At 35.9% G+C, this 25238-nt stretch overlaps 1 protein-coding gene across 6 annotated transcripts in view; it reads right to left on the reverse strand.

The window, feature by feature from the left end:
• The window catches only part of Kdm4c (lysine demethylase 4C), a 360726-nt gene that overhangs the window by 103812 nt on the left and 231676 nt on the right, over positions 1-25238 (reverse strand). For all 6 annotated transcript variants that reach the window (XM_047524586.1, XM_047524585.1, XM_047524589.1 and 3 more), the window contains 2 exons: positions 12222-12277; positions 9993-10101 (listed from right to left, as the gene is read on the reverse strand). In XM_047524586.1, coding sequence (XP_047380542.1) covers positions 9993-10101; positions 12222-12277 — 165 coding nt within the window. The remainder of the gene's footprint in view (positions 1-9992; positions 10102-12221; positions 12278-25238) is intronic.

The following is a 25238-nucleotide window of genomic DNA, read 5'->3' on the forward strand; positions in this document are numbered from 1 at the left end:
AAATACAGAGTCATTATCAATGAATTTCTCATCCTATGTACTATGTTACAAAAAACACATTGGTCTATCTTGCATTTAAAATCAATCGTTTACCCATGCATAATTTGGTCAGACAATGCATTAGTTATATGGGATATACTGTTTCTCTGAGTTACCCAGATCTTTCAAATGCTGGCACATATCATTACAAAACATCAAAAGGTCACATTCATTAATATTACCACTGATTTCATCAATTTCCCTTTAAAGTGGTAGGAAGTGGTCCAGCTCATTGTGACAGATACAAGTTTTCTAAAACTCTAACTTTCACCTAGAAAGCTCAAATACTATCATAGGCAATAAACAGTTAATCATTCTCTTTAGGAAACTGTCCAATAGCCAAGACAACATAAAGATTGCTTGTCAATTATTCTTTTAAAACAGGTATTACACGAGAAAAGCTGCTAACACAGTTTGCCACTCCAACAATCACACAAATGCTTTCCCTCAACACTGCACTTGATGCAGCAGAAAGACGGGCTTTTTGAGAACTTTCTATTGTCACACAGAATACAGAAAAGGGAAGTGTTCAAAAGTTGAATATTAATGTAATTAATAATTTTATTACTTTATCAAGGAACTTTCTAGGTAAAACTAGCTTTTGCAAAACACAATAACTACCAGAACAATTTGGTGCCAAAGTCTGACTTGTGATAAGGTCCCAGTCATTTTTCAAAAGTGAGCTAGACCAGGCCTGTGTAAGCTCCTGAGAGTTGATTGTTAAATCCTCAGATATGTTGAGAGATGGTTGACAACTCATCAGTAATATGAAACTGAATGTCATTGAGCATAATTCCACCAATGAAATCTCCCAATATGATAAATCAGAGCCTTCCCCTGTCCCTGTTCCAGAAAGTTATTTGTTAAATATTTATCAGTACATCACTAGCTATAAAAGCTGTTAGATTTACATCTTAATCTGCAATGAAACATCTGGAGGACTTAAAAACAGCACCTTCAGATCACACTTTAAGAACTATAAGTGCATTCCAAAAACTGACTTATTCCCAGTGGCAAACTGATATGGTTAGGATACCTGAGTCAGAGGATTCCAGGCTGACCTCTAAAATTTGAAAGAACCTTCTGAGAGGTTGCCCGATTAATTTTGTCCATGAAAGCAGAGGATAAAGCCAGGAACAAATGAAAGAATTCTGATAAAAGAGTTCTCATGGGCCAGTCATTCCCAGGCCTAAACTACTGAAAACTCCACACTGTATCTTGCAAGCAAACAGAGGCAAGAACACAAGTCAGTGTGCAGTAAAACCATTTTGAACAAGATCACTTAACACACAATCACCATGCTCAAAATGAAGCAATGGTTATATTGTTTTAGACTCCTGTTTTAGGGAACAGCAACATATTTATCTTATGGTTTATAGCAATAACTTCCAGGAAAGGTGGTAGATTTCACATATATGTAGAAAAACCCCTCTATATCATGCTCCCATGAAGATGACAGAGCATTTCCATTTAATGGCATTTTATTCAAAAGAAAATTTCTGTAGTTTGCAAACTACCCAAAGGTTGTTTAACATAGTTCTTTTCAGAACTGGAGAAATAAAGAGTAAAAATCAGGTAATCTGATAATGGTTAATACTGTTAACTCTCACTGAATAGAAACTATAAATCAGGTCTTTCTCTTACTCATGTCTTTCTTACAACTCCAGTTTACAGGGGGACAGATCTCCATGGCAAAGGTTGCCAGAGTGGAAGATGCAGGACTCAAACAGTATTAACTGAAACCCACACACTCAATCTCAACATAACAGAGCCTTCTCATAATTACATGATCTAATAGGCAATACATAAAAATGCAGAGAAATCTTGACACTGAGATCAACAGAGGCAATCTGCAGTTAGTAAAACTGATGGTACCTGTATGTAACCAGCTAATGTTAGACAAGGACATCACTGAAAGGTATGACCTTGCCTAAAATATACCACAATGACTTACGTTAAATTAATCGCAAATATCAGAAATTGCTCACTTATACAAAAAGCACTTAATAACATTTTTGTTGATTTGTTTAAAACCCTTCGTCTCCCTAGATAACCTAATTTAGACTAAAATACTGAAATAAGAAAAGTGACTGTAATTCTTTAGCCTCCTACTCCCAGCAAAACAAAGAATAATGAATCCACTGTTTTATAATAATGACTATACCTTTCAAAACATAATGTCTCTCCTTTCAATCACTGTTGATCAAGCAAAACCCTGTGGATTGTTTAGCGCTGTCTCACAGCTGCCTAAGTTTGGCATGTGTTTGTTGGTATTGACCCAGTCAATGTTGAAGTGAAAGGGGTGACCTCGATTCTGGAACTCTGACCCCAGCTCACTCACTCAATTAAAAGATCTGTCAGTAATCACTACTCACACAGACAAGATCAGGAAAAAAAAAAAATGGACCATTCTGCATGCAAGCTAAAAAAAATTACTCCCTCACAATATTCTTTAATCAGGAATTATTTGAAGTTCTACACATCTATCTAATAATGTTTTTTAAATTAGTCCTCAGGAAAAATTAGTTCAAAACTAAAAATTTAAAGGCTCCAATCAATTTCCTTTTGCCTTGCAGTTTTCCTCTCAAAGATAAAGGAAAATCCATATTAACACGATAACATTTCATGCATTTACACATTTTCTCGTATAGACATCTACAGCCTTCAAAAAGTATATTATTTGTAGCCATGACCATCTGACATTTTCCATTTTACTCAAAAGATTTTATGGTTTGGTATTACAGCAATATACAAATTTGACAGTTTGCAATAGGATCTAGTCCCTGTAGCAAATCATTCTGACAGTTAAGTACTATACAGTCACTAATGTGCTTTAAAAAAAAAAAAATTACTACACATATTAAAAAACCCTACAATGTTGGAGACCTGTACATTGAAACCCTGAAGAATATTATTCAATGATATTATAAATTTTTATACTAGACTTATTAAATAATAGTGTACCACACCCCAAAGCATCATCACATCATCTGCAATATTTTCTTCCTCTGAGTTTACACAACAAAAATTTGATGATAATTTTCAATGTTTTCTATTTTTTTAGAATTTTTTTGTCTTTAAAAATAACTGAACATATGAATAAATCTGTACATCAGTTAATGTGAAATATGACCTTTTTTGTCTTTTACAATGCTACTATTTTTTAATTTAATGTGATGAAAGATAACCGATGTGTCTTCACATTTCCCAGAACACATCAACAAAGGTCCTGTCAAATACAATGCAGATTCCTTTGGAAAGACAGTGAAGTTGCTCACTAACACAGCTGGAGCATTAACTAAATAGAACTGCAAGTGATCATACAGCAGGAGAGGCAGACCCAATCTTTCCCTCAGTGGTTCTATTTTTAGTATTCAGTACATCTGATAACATGAGTCAGTTTGCAATAGCACATGTGCCTTCCTCTAAGAAATAGGAAGGCTGATTGTATTTTTTTTCCCCTTGATTCAACTCTTCAGATGGAATACCACAGTGAAACCACTCTATTTTCAGAATTGATGTACCTTTCAAAACTATAATCTTTGGCTTTCAGGTTCACTATTATTTGCCTTCAGGTACAAATTTTAAAGTGTATAGAGGCTTCTAAGCAGAATAGTATGGTCTCAGTCAGATACTGAACAGCTTGTAGCTCAGTCATCATTGCAGTGTAAATTCTTTTTCAAAATAATGTTCTCCACTCAGAGAACACTTGTGCATGGCTGGGTTCACTTGACAAATAGGAACTGGAGGTCATTGAATGCCCAGGGGCAACTTCAGCTATTCCAAAATTCACTCCTCTCTCTATCTGATTGCAAAAATAAGATTCAAATGTAAAAATTTTAGGAATATCTACAGATAAAGAAACCAAAGGCACTGTGCTACATCACTAAGAGAATGGATGTATTCCTGATCAGTGAACAATGCCAAGTTTTTTATGCAATGAGAGTAATCGAAATAAATATCATGTGCATCTGTACCTATACATACAATTTAATATTTAAATATTCTTACAACATTCACATTTGAAAACTTTATCTCCAAACAGAAAGAATGCTTGCAACTAATAGTTGCATTTAGGATTCACAACGACTTTCCAAGATTTCTTACAAACCACAAACCTGCTTTGCTTTTTATTTACAAAAACTTCACAGCTCTTATAATTCATCTGCAAGAAGTGGTCAATGTATGCAATAAACATTCTCAAACGGATATCACAAATACCAGAAATTCATGCTTTCTTTTAACTGGTTTTGCTAGGGTTTTTTAAAATGTTCTTCCCTCAGATTTTATAGTAAACTCTAAATATTTTTACGATGACCTGCTTCCTGACCATGTTGCCACTGTCTTTCTGTGTGATCATACTATAAAAATATCATTTATACTCTCTTAAATCAAGTCTTTATCCCTAATCATTTTTTAGGGATTTTTTCCTACTATGAAGACAAAAACAAGTCACTCTAACTTAATGGGTATTTTCTCTCTACCTTTCTTCCCTCAGTTTTCATTTTTTCACAATTTTGCTCCTTTTCCAAAGGTTTGGTTATGACTATGAAGAACCAATCACATAGTAGAGAAAACAGGGCAGAAAGTAAGAAGATGAGTCTGAATAAATTCTAAAATCTATAGTATTTGAGGATCATTCTTTTCTTTTTGTCCTCAGGTAGACATATCACCTATGTCTTCAAAAATTCCCAGACTAGCCAACCTTGAGCACATACACAAGGGCACACAGGTAAAGTCCTCAGTGTTCTTCTCATCCTTGGTCCTGCGAGATGCAAGTGCTTTGCTCTTCTCTGGCTGAGCAGAAGACAATGGCACAACACAGAGAAGGGACTGCCAATGACAAAGCCTGCCACAAGATAACTTTTCCTATATGGAAAAGTCATTCAAAAGCAAACAAATTCATCCTAAATGAGTAGGAAGGAAAAACACCAAATAATTCAAAATTTGCACTGAAAACCCAGAATAATGCTGAAGCTAACATAGAAAACAAATCTCCCTATTGGACTGGCTGCTTTGAGCCCATTCAGGTAACACTCAGTTATTCCTCCCCTATAACAGAATGATTCTCTTTAGCCACTGGTGCTATAGACTAACTGGCAACATGTTGGAGAGGAGCAACAACAACTTTAAAAAGCTCTGAAATAATCACAAAAGTGTGAAATATGGTCAAAGAAAAGGAAAAAAGTACAAACTCTGGAGACCACAATTAAATTGAAGTAAATGTTTTAGTTCAAGAAAACTTAGTGAATTATTAACATATTTTAAATCAGTCACAGAAATAAAAGAATGTCTTGAAATCTAGTGTCATCATTGTTTTCTATTTGATTATGTGATAAGAGGCCACACCCATGAAGTCACCAGGCAGGTGGAGAAGCGAGATGAAGGATCTTCAAAATATACATCATTTAAAGACCATAATATACACTGAAGAGCACTGAAAAGGGGCTTTATCATTTGGTGTCTCATTTTTTTTAAATTGGTCATTACACCTACAAGCGAAAATATGTTCAAGTAAACCAATCCTTTCCTATATGCTCCACAAAATTCTCTCTGCACAAGTAATTTTACAGAGGAGTTTTTAAAAAGTTGTAGGTTAAACTTCTGAATAAATAAAAGGCTAACAACAGTATTAGCAAAACATATCTGCATAAATCCCCATATTCCATATTCTAGAAAGATAGCGAATGAGTTTTTTTTAAAAAAGCTCTAATAGTTGAGAAGTCATTTTAAACTTATGTTTGCCCATCAGTCACTCTAAGTCTCTTGCAGATAGCAGCTGTTAGTAATGTTGCATATTACTTACACAGAAAAACTTTTAACTTGCCCCAAGGGAAAGTTGTTTTTATATGGCTAAATGAAAACCTGAACTAAAATATTTGAAATTCAGTACTTTGAATGCACCCCAAGCAATACTTTCAAGGCTCTGTTTGCCATCCCTTGACCTAGAGCACCACAGAGCAACTCGCAGACACACAGTGCAAAGTGTGAGCAGGGCTCTGAAGAGGCACTAAAGAAAAGAAGTGGTAGTTTAATGGCAACATGCTGAGAATATGGTGCAGCACCACCACCTAGTGGTCACTGGGGAGAGTCTCAGAGTTGCTTTAGGGGCTGCTGCAGCTGATTCTGGGAAGACCAACTTGTCCACTTCAGTTTTCAATCCTCGATTTCCTGGATTTCAAGATCAGAACTTTCAGCCACAAAGCATGTGTGTGAATTCACTTCCACTACATTTAAAGGAGGAAAGGTGAGAAGACGAAATCACTCCAATCACAATCATTTAAAGTCAGAAGTACAATTAATGAACAATCATTGGCTACCTTATATTCATTTCATAAATATATACCCAGTGGCTACTATGTATGTATTTATGTATATATGTATATATATATACATATATCCACATCACAGAATTTTAATATTCAGTGAAAGTTCATTAGTATTCTATTTGTGGTACAATTTCTATAAAAGAATTCTTAGTTTATAAATAGATTAAATAATTTCCAATTATATGGTAGTTAATATGACATGTTGCCAAATTTTAGCACTCTGTTGAAAAATAAGAAATTCAAACAATTCATCCAAAAATAGTATACAGTTTTAAAAACTAAAGGATTTCTGTTCTCTCACTCATTGATTTGAGTCTATCAATGAAGATGTTCTCTATTTGTAAAATAACAAAAATGAAATTTTTCTCTTCATGTGTAGGTCTTTGCTGTAGACCAGTGAGTTTGCAAAAGAGGGTCACTTTGCATCCCAGGAGCTATTTGGCAGCAGCAGTGTCTGTTTGGACAGGATTCTAGAATGCTACGCTACACATGACAGTGCCTAAAACAAAGAATTATCTGATCTAAAATTAAAGTAATACAAAGCTTGAGAAGTCCTAAGCTAATGAAAACATGATAGAGAAACCATGTCTCAAAAATGTACAAATTCTTTGGTAATAACTGGTGAAATAAACTGATTCTGACATACAAAGAATTATTACTGTTCCCCATCTATGTGAATAGAAATGTGGATGAACAGTCTAGAATCCAGAAAAGGGATAATGTCTACAGTTCCAGAAAAAAAGGTTGAAAATAACACCAGCAGGCACATACATTCAATAAACAGACCCAGGGAAATAACTTGCCTGGACTAACTTTGGCCTGGATGAAAAGCCAAACAAAACTACTGGTCTGGTTCTTGTTAACCTTGTATTTGTTAGATTACCACTTAAATTTCAAAAGAATGCTAATGCCAGGAAAGTGCACTTTTAACCCTATGCACAGGGCAGAGCTTCCTGTTTCTTGGGAAGGTGCTCTCTACTACTCAAACAAATGATCATTTGCAAAATTTATTATTCAGTCTTCAGTCTGATCACCATGGGACACTGGTAAAACCAAGATCCTCTTTCTTAAGTAATTCTTGATGAAAAGACACGCAGACTGATGGTCACTGCACACTTTCAAACTACTATACAACTTAGGACCTAAGACATTTTTTCAAAATGAAATTTCCCCTGTACTATACTACTGAAGATAACCACTGTGATCATTTTGATAAATACTATTCCTAAAACATCTCCATGAACATAAAATTACATGACAAGCAGAAAAATATCTTGTCAATAGTCTGGTATTTTTCACCTAAATACATACACCACAGACATCTATATAAGTCTGTGGGCACAGCTCTATATTGTCAATGAACTAGACTTTAGATGATCTTAAACTCAATCAAGACATTCTTTTAGAGGTATCGATTATTTAAGGATGGAAACATTCTTTTAAAAATAAGTGAAAGGGGGCTGGGGATACAGCTCAGTTGGTAGAGTGCTCTGCTTTGCATGCATGCACAAGGCCATGGGTTCAATTCCCCAGCACCAAAAAAAAAAAAAAGGTGAAAGGGGGCGGGGCAGGGGAAGGAAGAGAAAGGAAGTGGAGATATTAGAGAGTAAAATTAATCAAATTTTATTGTATGCATGTACAAATATGCCACAAAGAAACCCACAAATCTGTATAATATGCATCAATAAAAAAGAATCTGTGGTATACACAATTAAGATGAAGCAAAACACTGTAAAGAAAACTATAACCTTCCCCATTTTCAGATGCAATCATCAGATGTTTAGGTGTAACACCTGAACGGGGTTGAAATAAGCCAGGCTGTCCTTCCTTGCTCAAACCCACTTTGGAACTGGTCCTTCCCTCAAATCCACTTTGGAACTGGTGTGTGTAACATTAACTCATTAAGGAAGAATTCACTACAGCAGTCCTTAAACAGCTGCCTCAAAGTCATGACACTCATTTTGAAGGGTATCACACCAGGAATAGAGAAAGCCTTCAGGATACAGAATCATTTTTAAAATGTAGCATTTGCATTTTTACAAACAAATGTTACTTTTATAATCAGAAGAAAACTAAAAAACTAGACATTAATCCCTAAATATTAAATTTTTTAACATGGTGATTCAATCTTCTTTTGGATATCCTACCTTATAATCATAATTTTTGCAAATGTTTTATTTGTCTGTCTTGGATTTTTTGGGGGGGTGCTACTAGGGATTGAAGACAAGGGCTCTGCCACTTAGCTATATCCCAAGCCCCGCCCCCACCACCTTCTTTTTTTGTGGGGGAACAGAGTCTTGCTAAGTTCTTTGGTTTTGCTAAGTTGTTGAGGCTGGCCTCAAACTTATGATCTCCTGCCTCAGCCTCCTGAGTGGCTAGGATTACAGGCATATGCCACAACATCCAGCTTGGTGTTATTATTATTGTTGTTATTAATTATTGATCAGGGGATAAGATTTCAGGCTTTCCTATTAAAAGCCCAGAAGCTGAAGAGTTACATACTCTTTTCTCACACGCAAAGAGCTATTTAAACAGTTTATTTACTTCTATCTTAGTTTATAAAACCTCAGTTGCTACATCCTGACCATCCTGATCCCATCACTCATTCTAGCCAACGCAATCCCCAGATCCATGAAAGGGCAAGGCATTTTCTCTCTCAAAGTGAAATTCTTAGTGGAGCTATGACGGGAAATAATAGTAGTCACTTACCCTTCTCTAAGAACAAAAGACAGAAGACTAAATTCCAAGAGAGAGGCCCAGAGACAGCACACTACCTGGCTCCCCTTGGGGGAAGAGAGTTTTAAGAAAACAAGCAACAGAGTGGAAGAGGGTTTCAGTAATACTGCCTGAAATGTTCTCCAGTGGAAAGAGCTCAAGTTAAAAATAGCGAAGACTCAAAAAATTCTAGAATGTTAAGACCACCTGTAGGTTAAGGACATGCAGTTGAACTTTAGGAAAAAGTTCTCAAATAAAGCCTACGCTAATGATCTACTGACTTACAATTGAGCAAAATTGTCCATAATGTTAAGAACATCAAAGAGAGATATTTTCAATGGGGGGGTGAGGGGGGAGAAAAACCTCTTAACAAGGGAAACCAGTGGACAGATTTCTATAAAAGTTTCTGAATAGATAAGAAAATAATAGGCAAGTTTGGAATATTAAGTACCTTGTATCTATTCATGATTGTAATAATAAAAGCTTTTGAATTTCTCAGTCTCTTCTTAGTAAGAAGATGATGAAATTAGGTTAGAAATATTTTATTAAGTCAAGAAAAAACAGAGAAAGGCAAGAAAAACACTAAACAATTCAAACAGAGCTGGACATATCAGTCCATTCCTGACAAATCTCACTAGATATCCTACACTTTGAAAGTTCACATTAATCCAGGAAATGTATTGATCCTTTCCCTTGCTTCACACAGAATTCGAGGACATTTATGCAGGCTCACAATATTACAGGAAAAAAATTTGCAAGGATAGATAAATTTAGACTAAAGGAAATTAAGGGTAGAATAAAATGAAGCTTAAGAGAAATATTATCTGGGGAATGGGTGCATTAAAAGAAAAATTTAAAATTTGAAATTAACACTAATTTATGAGGTAAAAAAGAAGCTTTGCCACTCACCAATTTTAACCTCTGTAAAGGTATTCTGCCTACATCTATTTGTGTCCTTTCTGGGACATTAGTGAATCGAACTTCTGGGACCGCAACGGCACACATGACATGGGCCCACCTACAGGAAAGGAGACATTAAACATAAACAAAAGTTCCCTAAACTCACATACCTTCTCGTACATCAACCTGGTGATGGCAATCTCACGGATGGGAAACACACAGATGAGAAAGAAAGCCAAGAGCCTAAATCCATCACAAATTTTGCATATTAAACTTCTGGATATGTTAACCACAACACAGCACAACACTGTGGTATGAAGAACTAGCTAAATACCAAAGACTCAGTCCTGTTAATATACATACATTTTTCCATACTTAATATACAAAATACTAAAAGGAGGTTTCCTGTTTCATATGATGCTAAAATATGTGTATGCTTAATGTACTCAACCTAACCAATAGGTGGCAAAAGAATAGTCAAATAATAAAAGATACAAACTAAGTATTCTATGTAACCTTTTCACAAAATACATGTCATGAAGTAAACTAATTCCAGGAGCAAAATTTTTTGTTAAGAATTAATACTGATTAAGTCTTTAATTTGTTTCTCACGACAATTCTACTATACCCAAAGAAAACTAAAGATTAGGAGAAACTAAAGTTAACTTATTTCTTGGTCTTCTAGTTAAAACCTATTATCTCCTTTCACATTCTGAATTAGTCCAGAGAAAATACAACTTCCTTATTAATACTATTACATGTCTCATAAATGTTGTACCTCCAAATAAATATAAAGTCTTGTGAGGTTTGAAGAAATCTTGAAAGAATTATCAAATCCATTAACCTATTTTTAAGCCAAAGCATATTCATTTCACTTAAACAACGTCAGACTCCATCCTGTCTTTCAAAACCACAGGAAGAATGCCAATCAGGGTATTCTTCAATATTTAAATAAAAGATAGCATGCTATGGTTTATCCCAAGGGTAGGAAGAGAACTTCTCTCATTTGTCTTTACAGGAAATCCTAAGCCACCTTACAGTCTGCAAGCCAGTGCAACATCAAAAAACTAGTGAAGACATTTTAGAATAGAGCCAATCATATCAACTTGGTCTATGACAGATGATCCAAAATTAAGCAAAACTACAGTTCCTTAGACTAAACTGCATCAATAAAGGAATGATAAATGTCTTTCCTCTCCCTTTTAAGCAATCAGAAATGTGCATATGCACACAGTTATCTTAACTGCATCATTATATTACACCAGGAGTCTCAACGCCATTGCCCATGGGGCCAGGCAGGATGTAAGCAAATACACACATACTTGGAAATCAAGGTGACCTGGGGTACACCTGATGTACTGAGGCCAAGTTCTCATCCCAACTCATTATTACTTTGTCATTTTTCAAGTTAATGTAAAAAAAAAAAAAAAAAAAATCTGATTTTTATGTAAAGATCTCTCCGTTTTCAACCTTTTGATGAAATTTATAAAATTGTATATGAGTAAAATAAACCTATCTCAGGGCAGGATATGGCCCTCACGTGCCAAGCTTGCAACTTCTGCCTAGACTATTTCTACATGCCTCTATTCCAAAGGACCCTAAAATATGCCTATTTTCAATATTAAATATGGCCCCATTTTCAATATTAAAAGCTGGTCATGAAAATAAAATCAAATTCATGCAAAACAGCCATAAAAAGCAGATTATCTTCCTTTTATGTTCCCTGTGACTCCCTTTCAAGACTCTTCATGTTCTCCAGCTCTCCCCTTTAAATCTTAGTATCATTTCTTTGTGTCTTTTATAATTTAATACATGTACTTCTTGTTAATTTGCTAACATTAAAAGTAAATGGCTTTGTCTGAATGCCACAACTATGATTGACTTAATTTATCTGAAGATATCTGTTTCACTGTTTTCAGGCATACTCCACTTTTCATATTAAATACTGGAATTGTAAGAGTACCTATACAATACGGGCCACCTTTATTTTAAAACTTCTATTAGTAAAAGAGGAGTTATTCTTCTTTTCAAACATGAGCACAAGCAAATCTTAGAAAATCCTCACCCTACAGGGGCAAAAGTGCTGCCAGCAGTTGTCTCTAAAGTACAGAACCCCAATCTCAGAGCTGCACAGCAAAAGCTTTGGAACGATGTGTATACAACAAGAAGTAAGGCAAACTGTCATGCAGAGGTTCTAGAAAGGAGAAACAAATGATGAAACTCAACACAATTACTTACTTATTATTCTTAGTTTGCTTAAGAGCACCCCCTCTCAAATTGCAGAGACAGCATTCCTAGGGGTAAAAGAAAATACCACAGTTATTAGACCCATATAATAAGTCATTACCATGCATCTATACAGTCCAAGAACCTCTAAATTTTTTAAAATCAAAACCATCCGTAACATAAAGGCAATTCAAGTTCAAAAAAGAAAAGGAAAATGAGATGGAGTAAAGTACAAGTACACCCCATAATGTTCTGGATATATGTCTCCCAGAGAGAACCATCATAGTCCTGATATCATTTCCACTGCCACCTTATGGAAAAGTTGTGCAACAGAGAATTTGGGAGCCTCAAGAGGTATTAACTAGAATTCTGGAGCACAGAATACACATACTACTACAGTCCCTTTGCTCTGGGAATCCACTCATTGATATGGGAAGGCCAAAAACCTGGAGTTCCAGCAGGCTTCTTTATGATGTGAGGATAAGCCAGAGGCTACTTTTAAAAGATGCCCTTTTCACTGAAGTATATTTGGGTTTTCTGCTGACCTAGAATTTTTAAATTAAATACCTAGGTTAACTTTGTTCTTTTTAACTTCAAGTTTGTTCTCCCAATTTTCCACATTAGTAATTAATTTTTAAAAAATAGAATATTTATGATTTTTCTTCCTTCAAACTATATGCATAAAATTTTGCCCTGTCCTCCAAGGTGTTTTGCACAACTTTACAAAGAATTCTTCTAACTAATCTATTGTCAATAAAATGGAAGATATATTTTAAAACAAAAACAACAATATTATGGAATACAGTATGTGAAGAAGTAAAATGTAAGATAAAATTCACAAATGGAACGTATGGGTTAGAAGTAATAAAAATATACTGTTGTTTAAGATTCTGGGATAGTTCATGAAATTGAATATTTTTGGAAGGTAGACTGTGATCAATAAAAAATGGAAACTACTTCTCAACAGCTGCCCATAAGAAAGGTATCAAATATTCCAAAATATTAAGTTTCCAAGAATATAAATTCAAAATCAAAACACAAAAAACATATCAAAAAAATAAGGTACCAAGATCAGAAATTTGATGCACAATTAGATCAGACAAATGGTAAAATAAGTATGCCCATGTTTTACTGAAACATTGAAAATGTAAGTAGGAAATTATAAATTGGTAAAAAAATCATATTTTAAAAAACAACAAAAATAGAAATTCTAAACAAAAACATTTAAATTTGTTAAAGATTATGTTAAATAGTAGCAGGCTATTCTTAATTGAAGAGAAAATTATAAAACAGAAATACCTGAATAAATAACTAACCAAAAACCAATACAACAAAATATTCAACTAATGGTATTAGGAAAGTCTGTATCCAATTGAATAAAGTATGTGTGTATATATATATATGTCCTCAACATATAAAAATAAATTCAAATTGACTTACACAAAACAGAACTGTAAAGCTATTAAAATAAAATATAGGCAAATTGTGGAGAGCAGGCTGTGCCCTACTCTGAAGTTACTCCACTATGTATAGAACAGTAGTTCTCAGACTATACCTAACTCTGAGTTACTACTTCATTTTTATAAGGCAGTGGTATGCCATAAGTTATTCCATTTTGAGTTCAGGGGCTAAGGTAAGATGAATCTATACCTTGTTTGTGCAAGTGAACAACCACTATCTGCCTAGCACAACTATAAGGCAGAAATTGATAAATACATTAAGTGTGCTTAAAAAAAAAAAAAATGACCACTTGTAAACTTACAGAATTAATCAGAAGCACATGGATACACATGCATATCAAACTCATATTAGAAAAACTAGGACCAGAGCTTATCTAACTAACACACCAAACCACCAAATAAAGCAATTTTCTCATCTAAGGTCCATGAAAGAAGGAACAGCTTACAACTGGATAGGGCACAACACTGACCCTGTAACTTGGTCACTCATCATGAGCCCTGCTCAAGAAAAGTACCACAGAGATGAACCTCCATTTCCTGTCACATAAGGCGTTGGTACAATGCAGTTTCTCCTGGCCCTGGAGATCATGCATTGTCCACTCCAGGTTCACATCTCAAGCTGACACTCCAAGGTGATACTCTGAAACGTCTATCTGTCTGAATCCTGGCCTATAATAAGCTCCTGCTCTTTTGACAGATCTGCACCCTAAACAAGTTCTTTGGCTAGTTGGTAACAACATCTGATGGCCTACAGAGACTATTTTCTGCCATTGTTCTCAGTACAGCCTTTAGAGTCCCTATGACCACCTAAACCTTTCTTAGCTTTTCTGAAACCTATACATACATAATTGTATAAAGTGTGATTGTGACGTGAGTGTTATAGATATTAGTAGTTAAAATTGAAATTTAAAAAATCTGTGATTGACTGGCTTAAGACTGTAAGGTGAAGCACAAGTATTTGGGGAATTGCTACAGCTTAAAGTAGTGTAGCCTCTAAATACATTGTTATTTAATAAACGCTGACATTATGGAAAGACACAAACAAGTTTGGTCTATGTTAGGGCAAGCTCACTTGCAACACAAAATATATTAATTTAAAATGAATATGACATTTTAATAAAATATTTAACATAAAATATCAAAATTTAAAATTCTACAGTATATAATACAACACAAATCAACATCATTAAGAAAATATGTCCAACATACATATCAGAGACTGTATTCCAGAAAATATTTTTTAAAACACACATTTTTGGGTGGTTTCAAGATGGCAAAATAGAGGGTGGCTGCATTTCATATTGCTACAGGACTCAGGATTCAAGAAGAGGAGATATTGAGAGACTTGGGACCAACTCAAAGCAGCCAGGTGAGTCTCTCCCGTTGGGGAGGCATCCCGGATGGGGCGGTAGTCCCGGAACGCAGGGAACTTTGTGAAGTAGAGTTGCCCAACGAGACACCCCTCCCCCCGCTGGAGTGGTGAACAAGGACAACTGGGAGCATCGTAGAGGAGGCGGCTCAGCACAGCACTTGGACTCGGAGCAAACCACCAGGGCTACAGGCGGACGGCAGCCCAGAGGAGGAGGCGCGCGGTGAGTTGTTTGACTCCTAGAGACCACAATGGAACACTGGGTGACTGCATGGAGGAAGAGGAGTGCGGCGGGTCGCTGGGACGAGGAGTGACTTTATGGGGCTCCAGGTGGCTGCTCAGAGGAGGGGCCGCACAGCCAGGCGATTAGGTGCAGAGCAAGGTCCCAGGACCTAGGCGGCTTCTTGGTGGAAGAGCCGCACACAGACAAGCTGAGGGGCGCAGCGAAGGTTCCAGGACTGCGGGCAGCTTCTCTGAGGAGAGGCAGCCTAAGGAGACTCATCTGCGAAGGGCGAGGCTCCCAGGCCCAGGAGGTAGGTCCGGGCCCCTGGTAACATTGCAGAGGAAGGCAGCCCAGCCCAGGTGATAATTGTGGATTGAGGGGAACCTCTAGGACGGGAACTGACCAGCGAGACCTCTCCACTAGGTGAGTCTTCCCTGTCGGGTGAGGTTTTCCCACAAGGGTTGGTAAAACCAGAGACACAGGCCCAAACAGGCCTTGCCTCAGCCCTCAGCCTAGTTCCCCTTTGGATGACCATTGGTCAACAAGTGGAGGCACCTCTGCCCACTAGCAGGGAATATACCCCACCTGAAGGCCACCACCCATAGAGAGGCAGCTTCCTTATGGAGCATCACATTATAAATAAACATCCTCCAAGACTTCAGGATACTGAAGGCTAAGAGGGGATATATTAGAAATCTTCGGGGACACTGTAAGTCAATAGAGGAAATCTGCAATATCTCAGTGGTCCACTGATACCTGAACAATATGAGAAAACAAGGGAAGAAAATGCCCCAAAAAAATCAAGATGTTACATCAATAAAATCCAACGACAGCATGGCAGAAGAAATGACAGAAAGGGAGTTCAGAATGTACATAGTTAAAATGATTAGGGAAGCAAACGATGAGAGGAAAGAGCAAATGCAGGCATTGAATGATGACATGAAAGGGCAAATGCAGGCACTGAATGATTGCACCAATCGGCTGATAAAAGAACAAACACAGGAAGCAAAAGATCATTTCAATAAAGAGTTAGAGATATTGAAAAAAAAACAAACAGAAATCCTTGAAATGAAGGAAACAATAAACTAAATTAAGAACTCCATAGAAAGCACAAGCAATAGGATAGAACACCTGGAAGACAGAACCTCAGATATTGAAGAAAAAATATTTAATCTTGAAAACAAAGTTGACCAAACAGAGAAGACAGCCAGAAATCATGAACAGAATCTCCAAGAACTATGGGATATCATGAAAAGGCCAAATTTAAGAATTATTGGGATTGATGAAGGCTCAGAGAAACAAACTGAAGGAAAGAACAATCTATTCTCTGAAATAATATCAGAAATTTCCCAAATCTGAAGAATGAAATGGAAAATCAAGTTCAAGAGGTTTATAGAACTCCAAATACACAAAATTACAACAGACCCACACCAAGGCACATTATAATGAACATACCTAACATACAAAATAAAGACAGAATTTTAAAGGCTGTGAGAGAAAAGAACCAAATTACATTCAGGGGGAAACCAATACGGATATCAGCAGATTTTTCAATCCAGACCCTAAAAGCTAGAAGGAACTGGAACAACATTTTTCAAGCCCTGAAAGAAAAAGGATGCCAACCAAGAATCTTATACCCAGTAAAACTTACCTTCAAATTTGATGATGAAATAAAATCATTCCATGATAAACAAAAGCTAAAAGAATTTACAAAAAGAAAGCCAGCATTACAGAACATTCTCAGCAAAATATTCCATGAGGAAGAGATGAAAAAAAAAAAAAAAAAAAAAAAAAAAAGCAAATCAGCAAAGGGAGTAATTATCCTAAAGGAATTGTTAAATAAAGGAGGAACCAAGTCATGTCAAAATAAATAAATAAATAAAATTTTAAAAATGAACCAAATGACTGGGAATAAAAATCATATCTCAATAATAACCCTGAATATTAATGGCCTGAACTCATCAATCAAAAGACATAGACTGGCAGATTGGATTAAAAAGAAAGATCCAATAATATGTTGCCTGCAATAGACTCACCTCATAGAAAGAGATACCCATAGACTAAAGGTGAAAGGATGGGGAAAAACATACCATGCACATGGACTCAGCAAAAAAGCTGGAGTATCTATCCTCATTTCAGATAATGTGGACTTCAAGCCAAAGTTAGTCAGAAGGGATAAAGAAGGACATTTCATACTGCTTCAGGGAAGCATAAATCAGCAAGACATAACAATCGTAAACATCTATGCCCCAAACAGTGGCTCATCCACGTACATCAAACAAATCCTTCTCAATTTCAGAAACCAAACAGACCACAACACAATAATACTAGGTGATTTTAACACACCTCTCACCAATGGACAGATCTTCCAAACAAAAATTGAACAAAGAAGCCACAGATCTCAAAAACACAATCAATAATTTAGACTTAACAGACATTTATAGAATATACCATCCAACCAAGAGCGAATACACTTTCTTCTCAGCAGCACATGGATCCTTCTCTAAAATAGACCATATATTATGCCACAAAGCTAATGTTAGCAAATACAAGAAGATAGAGACACTACCTTGTATTCTATCAGATCATAATGGATTGAAGTTAGAAATAAATGAAAGAGTAAAAAACAGAAACTACTCCAACACCTGGAGATTAAACAATATGCTATTATATGATGAAGGGATAACAGGAGATATTAGGAAGGAAATTTAAAAATTCTTAGAGGTAAACGAGAACAAAGAAACATCATATCAAAATCTCTGGGATACTATGAAAGCAGTACTTAGAGGAAAATTTATTTCATGGAGCGCATTCAATAAAGGAAGTAAAACTCAACAAATAAAACGACCTAACACTACAGCTCAAAGCCATAGAAAAAGAAGAACAGACCAACACCAAAAGTAGTAGAAGACAGGAAATAAACTCAGAGCTGAAATCAAAAAAATTGAAACAAAAGAAACAATACAAAAAATTGACAAAATAGTTGGTTCTTTGAAAAAATAAACGAAATTGATAAACCTTAGGCTACACTAACAAAGAGAAGACGAGAGAAAACCCAAATCACTAAAATTTGGAATGAACAAGGAAATATCACAACAGACACAACTGAAATACAAAACATAATTAGAAGCTATTTTGAAAATCTATACTCCAACAAAATAGAAAATTTCAAAGACATCAACAGGTTTCTAGAGACATATGAATAGCCTAAACTGAACGAGGAGGACATACACAATTTAAATAGACCAATTTCAAGTAATGAAATAGAAGAAGTCATCAAAATCCTACCAACAAAGAAAAGTCCAGAACCAGATGGGTTCTCAGCTGACTTCTACAAAACCTTTAAAGAAGAGCTCATTCCAATACTTCTCAAAGTATTCCATAAAATAGAAGAGGAGGGAACCCTCCCAAACTCATTCTATGAAGCCAATATTACCCTGATACCTAAACCAGACAGAGACACATCGAGGAAAGAAAATTTCAGACCAATATCCTTAATGAACATCGACGCAAAAATTCTCAACAAAATTTTAGCAAATCGCATACAAAAACATATTAAAAAGATAGTGCACCATGATCAAGTGGGTTTCATCCCAGGGATGCAAGGTTGGTTCAACATCAGGAAATCAATAAATGTCATTCACCATATCAATAGACTTAAAGTCAAGAATCACATGATTATTTCAATAGATGCAGAAAAAGTATTTGATAAAATACAGCACCCCTTCATGCTCAAAACACTAGAAAAAATTGGGATAGTGGGAACATTCCTTAACATTGTAAAGGCCATCTATGCTAAGCCCATGGCTAATATCATTCTAAATGGTGAAAAACTGAAAGCATTCCCCCTTAAAACTGGAACAAGGCAGGGATGCCCTCTTTCACCACTTCTTTTCAATATCGTCCTTGAAACTCTAGCCAGAGCAATTAGACAGACCAAAGAAATTAAAGGGATACAAATAGGAAAAGAAGAACTCAAACTATCCCTGTTTGCTGATGATATGATTATATACTTAGAGGAACCTGGAAATTCCACCAGAAAACTTTTAGAACTCATAAGTGAATTCAGTAAGGTAGCAGGTTACAAGATCAATGGTCATAAATCCAATGCATTTTTATACATAAGTGATGAATCTTCAGAAAGAGAAGTTAGGAAAACTACCCCATTCACAATAGCCTTGAAAAAAATAAAACACTTGGGAATCAATCTCACAAAAGAGGTGAAAGACCTCTACAATGAGAACTACAGAACACTAAAGAAAGAAATTAAAGACAACCTTAGAAGATGGAAAAATCTCCCATGTTCTTGGACAAGAAGAATTAATATTGTCAAAATGGCCATACTACCAAAAGTGCTATACAGACTTAATGCAATTCCAATTAAAATTCCAATGACATACCTTACAGAAATAGAGCAAGCAATTATGAAATTCATCTGGAAGAATAAGAAACCCAGAATAGCTAAAGCAATCCTTAGCAGAAAGAGTGAAGCAAGGTGTATCACAATACCAGATCTTCAACTCTACTACAAAGCAATAGTAACAAAAACAGCATGGTATTGGTGCCAAAATAGAAAGGTAGATTAATGGTACAGAATAGAGGACACGGACACAAACCCAAATAAATACAATTTTCTCATACTAGACAAAAGGGCCAAAAGTATGCAATGGAGAAAAGATAGCCTCTTCAACAAATGGTGCTGGGAGAATTGGAAATCCATATACAACAGAATGAAACTAAACCCACATCTCTCACCGTGCACAAAACTAAACTCGAAATGGATTAAGGACCTTGGAATCAGACCAGAGACCCTGCAGATTACAGAAGAAAAAGTAGGTCCAGAGCTTCAACATGTCGGCTTAGGATCAGACTTCCTCAACAGGACTCTGATAGCACAAGAAATAAAAGCAGGAATCAATAACTGGGATAGATTCAAACTAAAAAGCTTTCTCTCAGCAAAGGAAACTATCAGAAATGCTAAGAAAGAGCCTACAGAGAGGGAGAAAATCTTTGCCAATCATACTTCAGATAGAGCACTAATCTCCAGAATCTATAAAGAACACAAAAAACTCTACACCAAGAATGTAAATAACCCAATAGACAAATAAGCTAAGGAAATGAACAGACATTTCACAGAAGATCTATAAGCAATCAACAAACATATGGAAAAATGTTCAACATCTCTAGTAATAAGAGAAATGCAAATCAAAACCACCCTAAGATTCCATCTCACCCCAATTAGAATGGTGATTATCAAGAATACAAGCAACAACAGGTGTTGGCTGGCGAGGATGTGGGGAGAAAGGTACCCTCATACATTGCTGGTGGGGCTGCAAATTAGTGCAGCCACTCTGGAAAGCAGTGTGGAGATTCCTCAGAAAACTTGGAATGGACCCACCATTTGACCCAGCTATCCCACTCCTTGGCCTATACCCAAAGAATTTAAAATCAGCATACTACAGAGATACAGTCACATCAATGTTCATAGCTGCTCAATTCACAATAGCCAGACTGTGGAACCAACCTAGATGCCCTTCAGTTGATGAATGGATAAAGAAACTGTGGTATATATATATACCTATATATCCTATAAAGTATAAAGAAGGATAAAATTATGGCATTTGCAGGCAAATGGATGAAATTGGAGACCATCATGCTCAGTGAGATAAGCCAATCTCAAAAAACCAAAGGAAGAATGATCTCGCTGTTAAGTGGATGATGACACATAATGGGGGGTGGGAGGGGTTAATGTTAGGGTTAAAGTTAGGGTTAGGGACGGGGGCAAGAATGGAGGAAGGACTGTATAGAGGGAAAAGAGGGGTGGGAGGGGTGGGGGGAAGGGAAAAAATAACAATGAATCAAACAACATTACCCTATGTAAATTTAGGATTACACAAATGGTACGCCTTTACTCCATGTACAAACAGAGAAACAACATGTATCCCATTTGTTTACAATAAAAAAAAAGAAAGCAAAAAAATAAAAACCACACATTTTTGAAAAATAAAGGATTCAAAGGATCTTCATTGTCAGTGAGCATATAAGAAGTAACCCAACCTCAAGAATAAAGGAAATAAAAAGAGAAATAATGAGATCTAACTTTCAATTTTTAAAATCAGAACATAATAGTTCTGAGGTATGTGGGTTGTTATGATGGCTTTGTAGAACAATTTGACATTATCAATCAAAATTTTAAAGAGCACATAAATTACGATGCAGCAATTGACCTTCTTACAATCTGCCTTAAACATTTACCTTAATGGAAAAGGAGAACCATACACCTACTATTGGTCATTTCTGCTATTGTGAATCAAAGGAGAAAATAATTAGCTATGGGGAGAACTACAATTATCATTAGTTTAAATTTTATTTGTAATGTCTGAAATGTAATAATGAGAATAAATTAAAGTATGTAATTTAAAATACTAATGAAAAAAATATGACAAATCCACACACAGAGGTATTAAGACTTACAAAAAGTAGTATTAAGAGAAAACACTTGACCATTTGTGTCATACCAAAACGGCAAGCCATAACAGAAGGTTATGCATAGAAAGCATTTGAAAAAAGGAGCAGGGTTTGAATCCCTAGCTCCTCTGAAAAAAGAAAACATTTGAAAAGCCAATAAGCACTATAAGTAATTTTCTATAAAAACTGAGGTTTGACAATTTGAGAATGATGGGAATGAGAAAACTTTGCTAACAGAATTAAGTAATTTCAAATAAAACACACAGATGAACAAAGAATATAATCTTTTAAATGTGAATATATGCAATTTAAAATTAAATGGTGGATGTTTACCGGATTTTTTTTTAAATTTTTTAAATTTTAAAATGTGAAATTTCAGCAAACTGAAAATTCTTTCCAATCTAACCTATGGAGATACCAAAACTCTTCAGTCTTGCAGAACAAAAATAAGTAAATAGCATTAAACAGTCTGTGCTTGTTACCAGTCTTGTTTTATCATATGTATAATGAGCATGCCTTTTCTAGGAACAATAACAGCCTGAATAAAATGACTCACTATTATAAAGATTTAGATATTGCTAGTTAACCAATATTCCCTAAAACAAAACAAAAAATATATACTAAAATGCCTGTTACAACGTGATTACAAGCTGTCATTTCTGTCTCCCAAGAACAACACTCTTTAAAAAACAGGCATTCTGTTACATTTTTTTCCCCTAAGGGCAGTTAAGTTGAATGAAAAAATATAAAATCGTATCATATTATGAATACTGTACTTTTCCTGCATGGGTCCCTTTCCCTTACCTAACACCATTGACAAAATTCCCTTTTAACAATGCCAAATATTTTTGAAATTTGATTTCATAAAAAATTTACCACTGAGATGAACTAGTCACTAGTATACCAATTTACAACATGAAAGGACTTCTTTATGGCTGAGTTATTAAACCATGAAAAAGAGCGTTTATAATAGAAATGCTGACACAACATTAACAACAATGGTGGTGGGAAGGACATTGTTGTGATATGGCTATTGCAGTAGTTCATTATTAGTACTAGATGGAAATCTTGTTCCAATGCCTCTTCTATAAAACATCAGTTAAAGAAATGCCAATACAAACATTCTCACGCTGCCTTGTAAGAAGCTCTCATTTTAGCTGACATATCCATAAGTGCCACTAAAGGCAATTTTCAGAGCTGTAGAAAAATTATGAGATTGAAGTACCAGCCAACACACACACACACACACACATTCATATTCATATTCTCTCTCTCTCTCTCTCTCTCTCTCTCACTCACTCATGTTTATCTGACATGTTCATAACAGAAATGCAAAACTATAAAATAGGGCTGCCTGAGCTGGGAAAACAAAGAGTAATTAATCACATTAAAGCAAACCTAGTGCTGATCAACAAAATGTGGAAGAACCATTTGTGCATATGTGGCTCATTTATCAGGGCTGGAGAAAGGACAGGATCTCACACAGAGACAGGGATGACATGAATTTTATCTGATTAGGAAACTGAATGACAGTTTTTCTGCAGTATTTCTTGAATGGAAATTCCACAACCTACAGTAAATTTTATACTAGCAAGCGAGTTCTCCAACACTGATATCCACATCTATTTGTATTATAAGTAAAAACATTCATTCATTTAACTATTCATCACCATGATGTCTCTAGAACTACAATAGTGAATGACAATGGTCCTGCCTTCAGGGACCTTATGGGGACGGGGTGGCATGCAGACAGACTAAATGAGCAGATTATGTAGATGTCAAGAGGTCAAATGTTATGTGAATATACTACAGAGTTCATTAGGGAAAGGGGAAGTAGGTAGACCCCTGGTCTATTCTCCTATGAAAGGTAGTCATAGAGTTAAGAAGAATATCTAATTAAGCTTCAAATAAACCTTCACACATGGAAAACCTTCATAAGTCACATCAACCAAGATGGGAAGCCACTATTAAATTTGAGCAAGGACATAATCTGATTTACATTTTAAATGGATCACTGCAGTGACGTAGCAGTCTATAAGAGGTACCTGAGTAGTGGTAGAAAATAGAAAGATACTGCCATAATCAGAAAAGAGGTTATGAGTGGATTATGCCAGAGTAATATAATCAGAGGTGATAAGAACTAGTCAGGACTCTAGGTTCATTTTGAATGTGAAGAACAAAGGATTTACTCAAGACATGTAAAGTATGAAAAAAAGAAGGATGAGTTGGAGGTAATTACTGGGTTTGCAAGTAGAAGAGCTGCATAGAAAGTTGTCTATTTGGGTCTGCAGTTTGGAGAGGTTGAACTGCACTGTAAACATTCAAGTCATCAATGAATAGATGCAATTCAAAACCATTAAAGCTATGAGGTAGGATGAGAACATGATGTGCATTTGCACAGACTTCGAGAAGCTCAAGGTTTGAAACCTGGGAAACTGCAACACAGCCTGGTTGGTGAAGGATATAGAAATGATAACCCTTAATACAGTGGCCTGGGAAGAGGGAGGGAGGGAGAAAGACATTCAAACATTAATAACATTGATCCTTTCCCAATACATCCTTTCCCAGTGACAGGACAATCCCTGGGAAGGAGATATCCAGCAAGCCTAAAATGACATTCTCTGGGAAGAAGCCAAAACATTGATCCTTCCCCAAATAAATCCTTTCCCAGTGATAGTACAATAGACCCTGGAGGAAAACAGATAAGCCCTGAATGCTGAACTCCGACCCCTCCATCCTTGCCCAATAAAAACGAATTTCAAATTCTCACAACCTGTTTCCTAAATGCCCAAACTGATATGTTCTGTTCAAGTCTTCAACGGTTAAGTCATCTCCCAATGTAACCTGTATAAACCCATACCTCCCCTGTAATCAAGGCTATTTTGTACCCAGAAAGAGAACCATCCAATGCCTGACTCCACTCCTGAATAAAAGCTTTACTGAATTTCTGAGGTCTGCTCCAATCCTGGTTATTTATACTTTCATTATGGTGCCAAAACCATTTGGGTTAATTTTGCTTACAGTTGGGAAGATGAAAAGAACTCAGCTAAGAAGCATGAAGAGCAGCAGCAGGTAAAGTAGGAGGAAAAGTAGGTGTTGATATAATGCTAGAAACCAGGTGGGGACAGCAGTTCAAACAGGAGGTAATGATCAACTGATCCTGCTGGTGAAACACACTAAGGAAATGTGGGGCGTGCCCCATAACTAGAATAGAGTAAGAGAGAAGTGGGGAATTAAGAGAGTAAAGACAAGTTTTTACGAGTTTTACTGTACAAGTGTGCAAAGAATTAGGGTGGTAGCTGGCATTGAAGAAAGGCCAAGAGAGGTCTTTTCATTTGAGGATGGAGGGCTGCTGGTGTGCATAATAATGAGAATAATCTAGAGAAAAGAATTATTCTATGGGGGAGGGGTACTGGGGGTATTGAGCCCAAGTGTGCTTTATGACTGAGCTACACCACCTGCCCATTTTTATTCTTATTTTGAGACAAGGTCTTGCTACACTGCTTAGG

This window comes from Sciurus carolinensis, chromosome 14 (assembly GCF_902686445.1).
Source record: "Sciurus carolinensis chromosome 14, mSciCar1.2, whole genome shotgun sequence".
Lineage (NCBI taxonomy): Eukaryota > Metazoa > Chordata > Mammalia > Rodentia > Sciuridae > Sciurus > Sciurus carolinensis.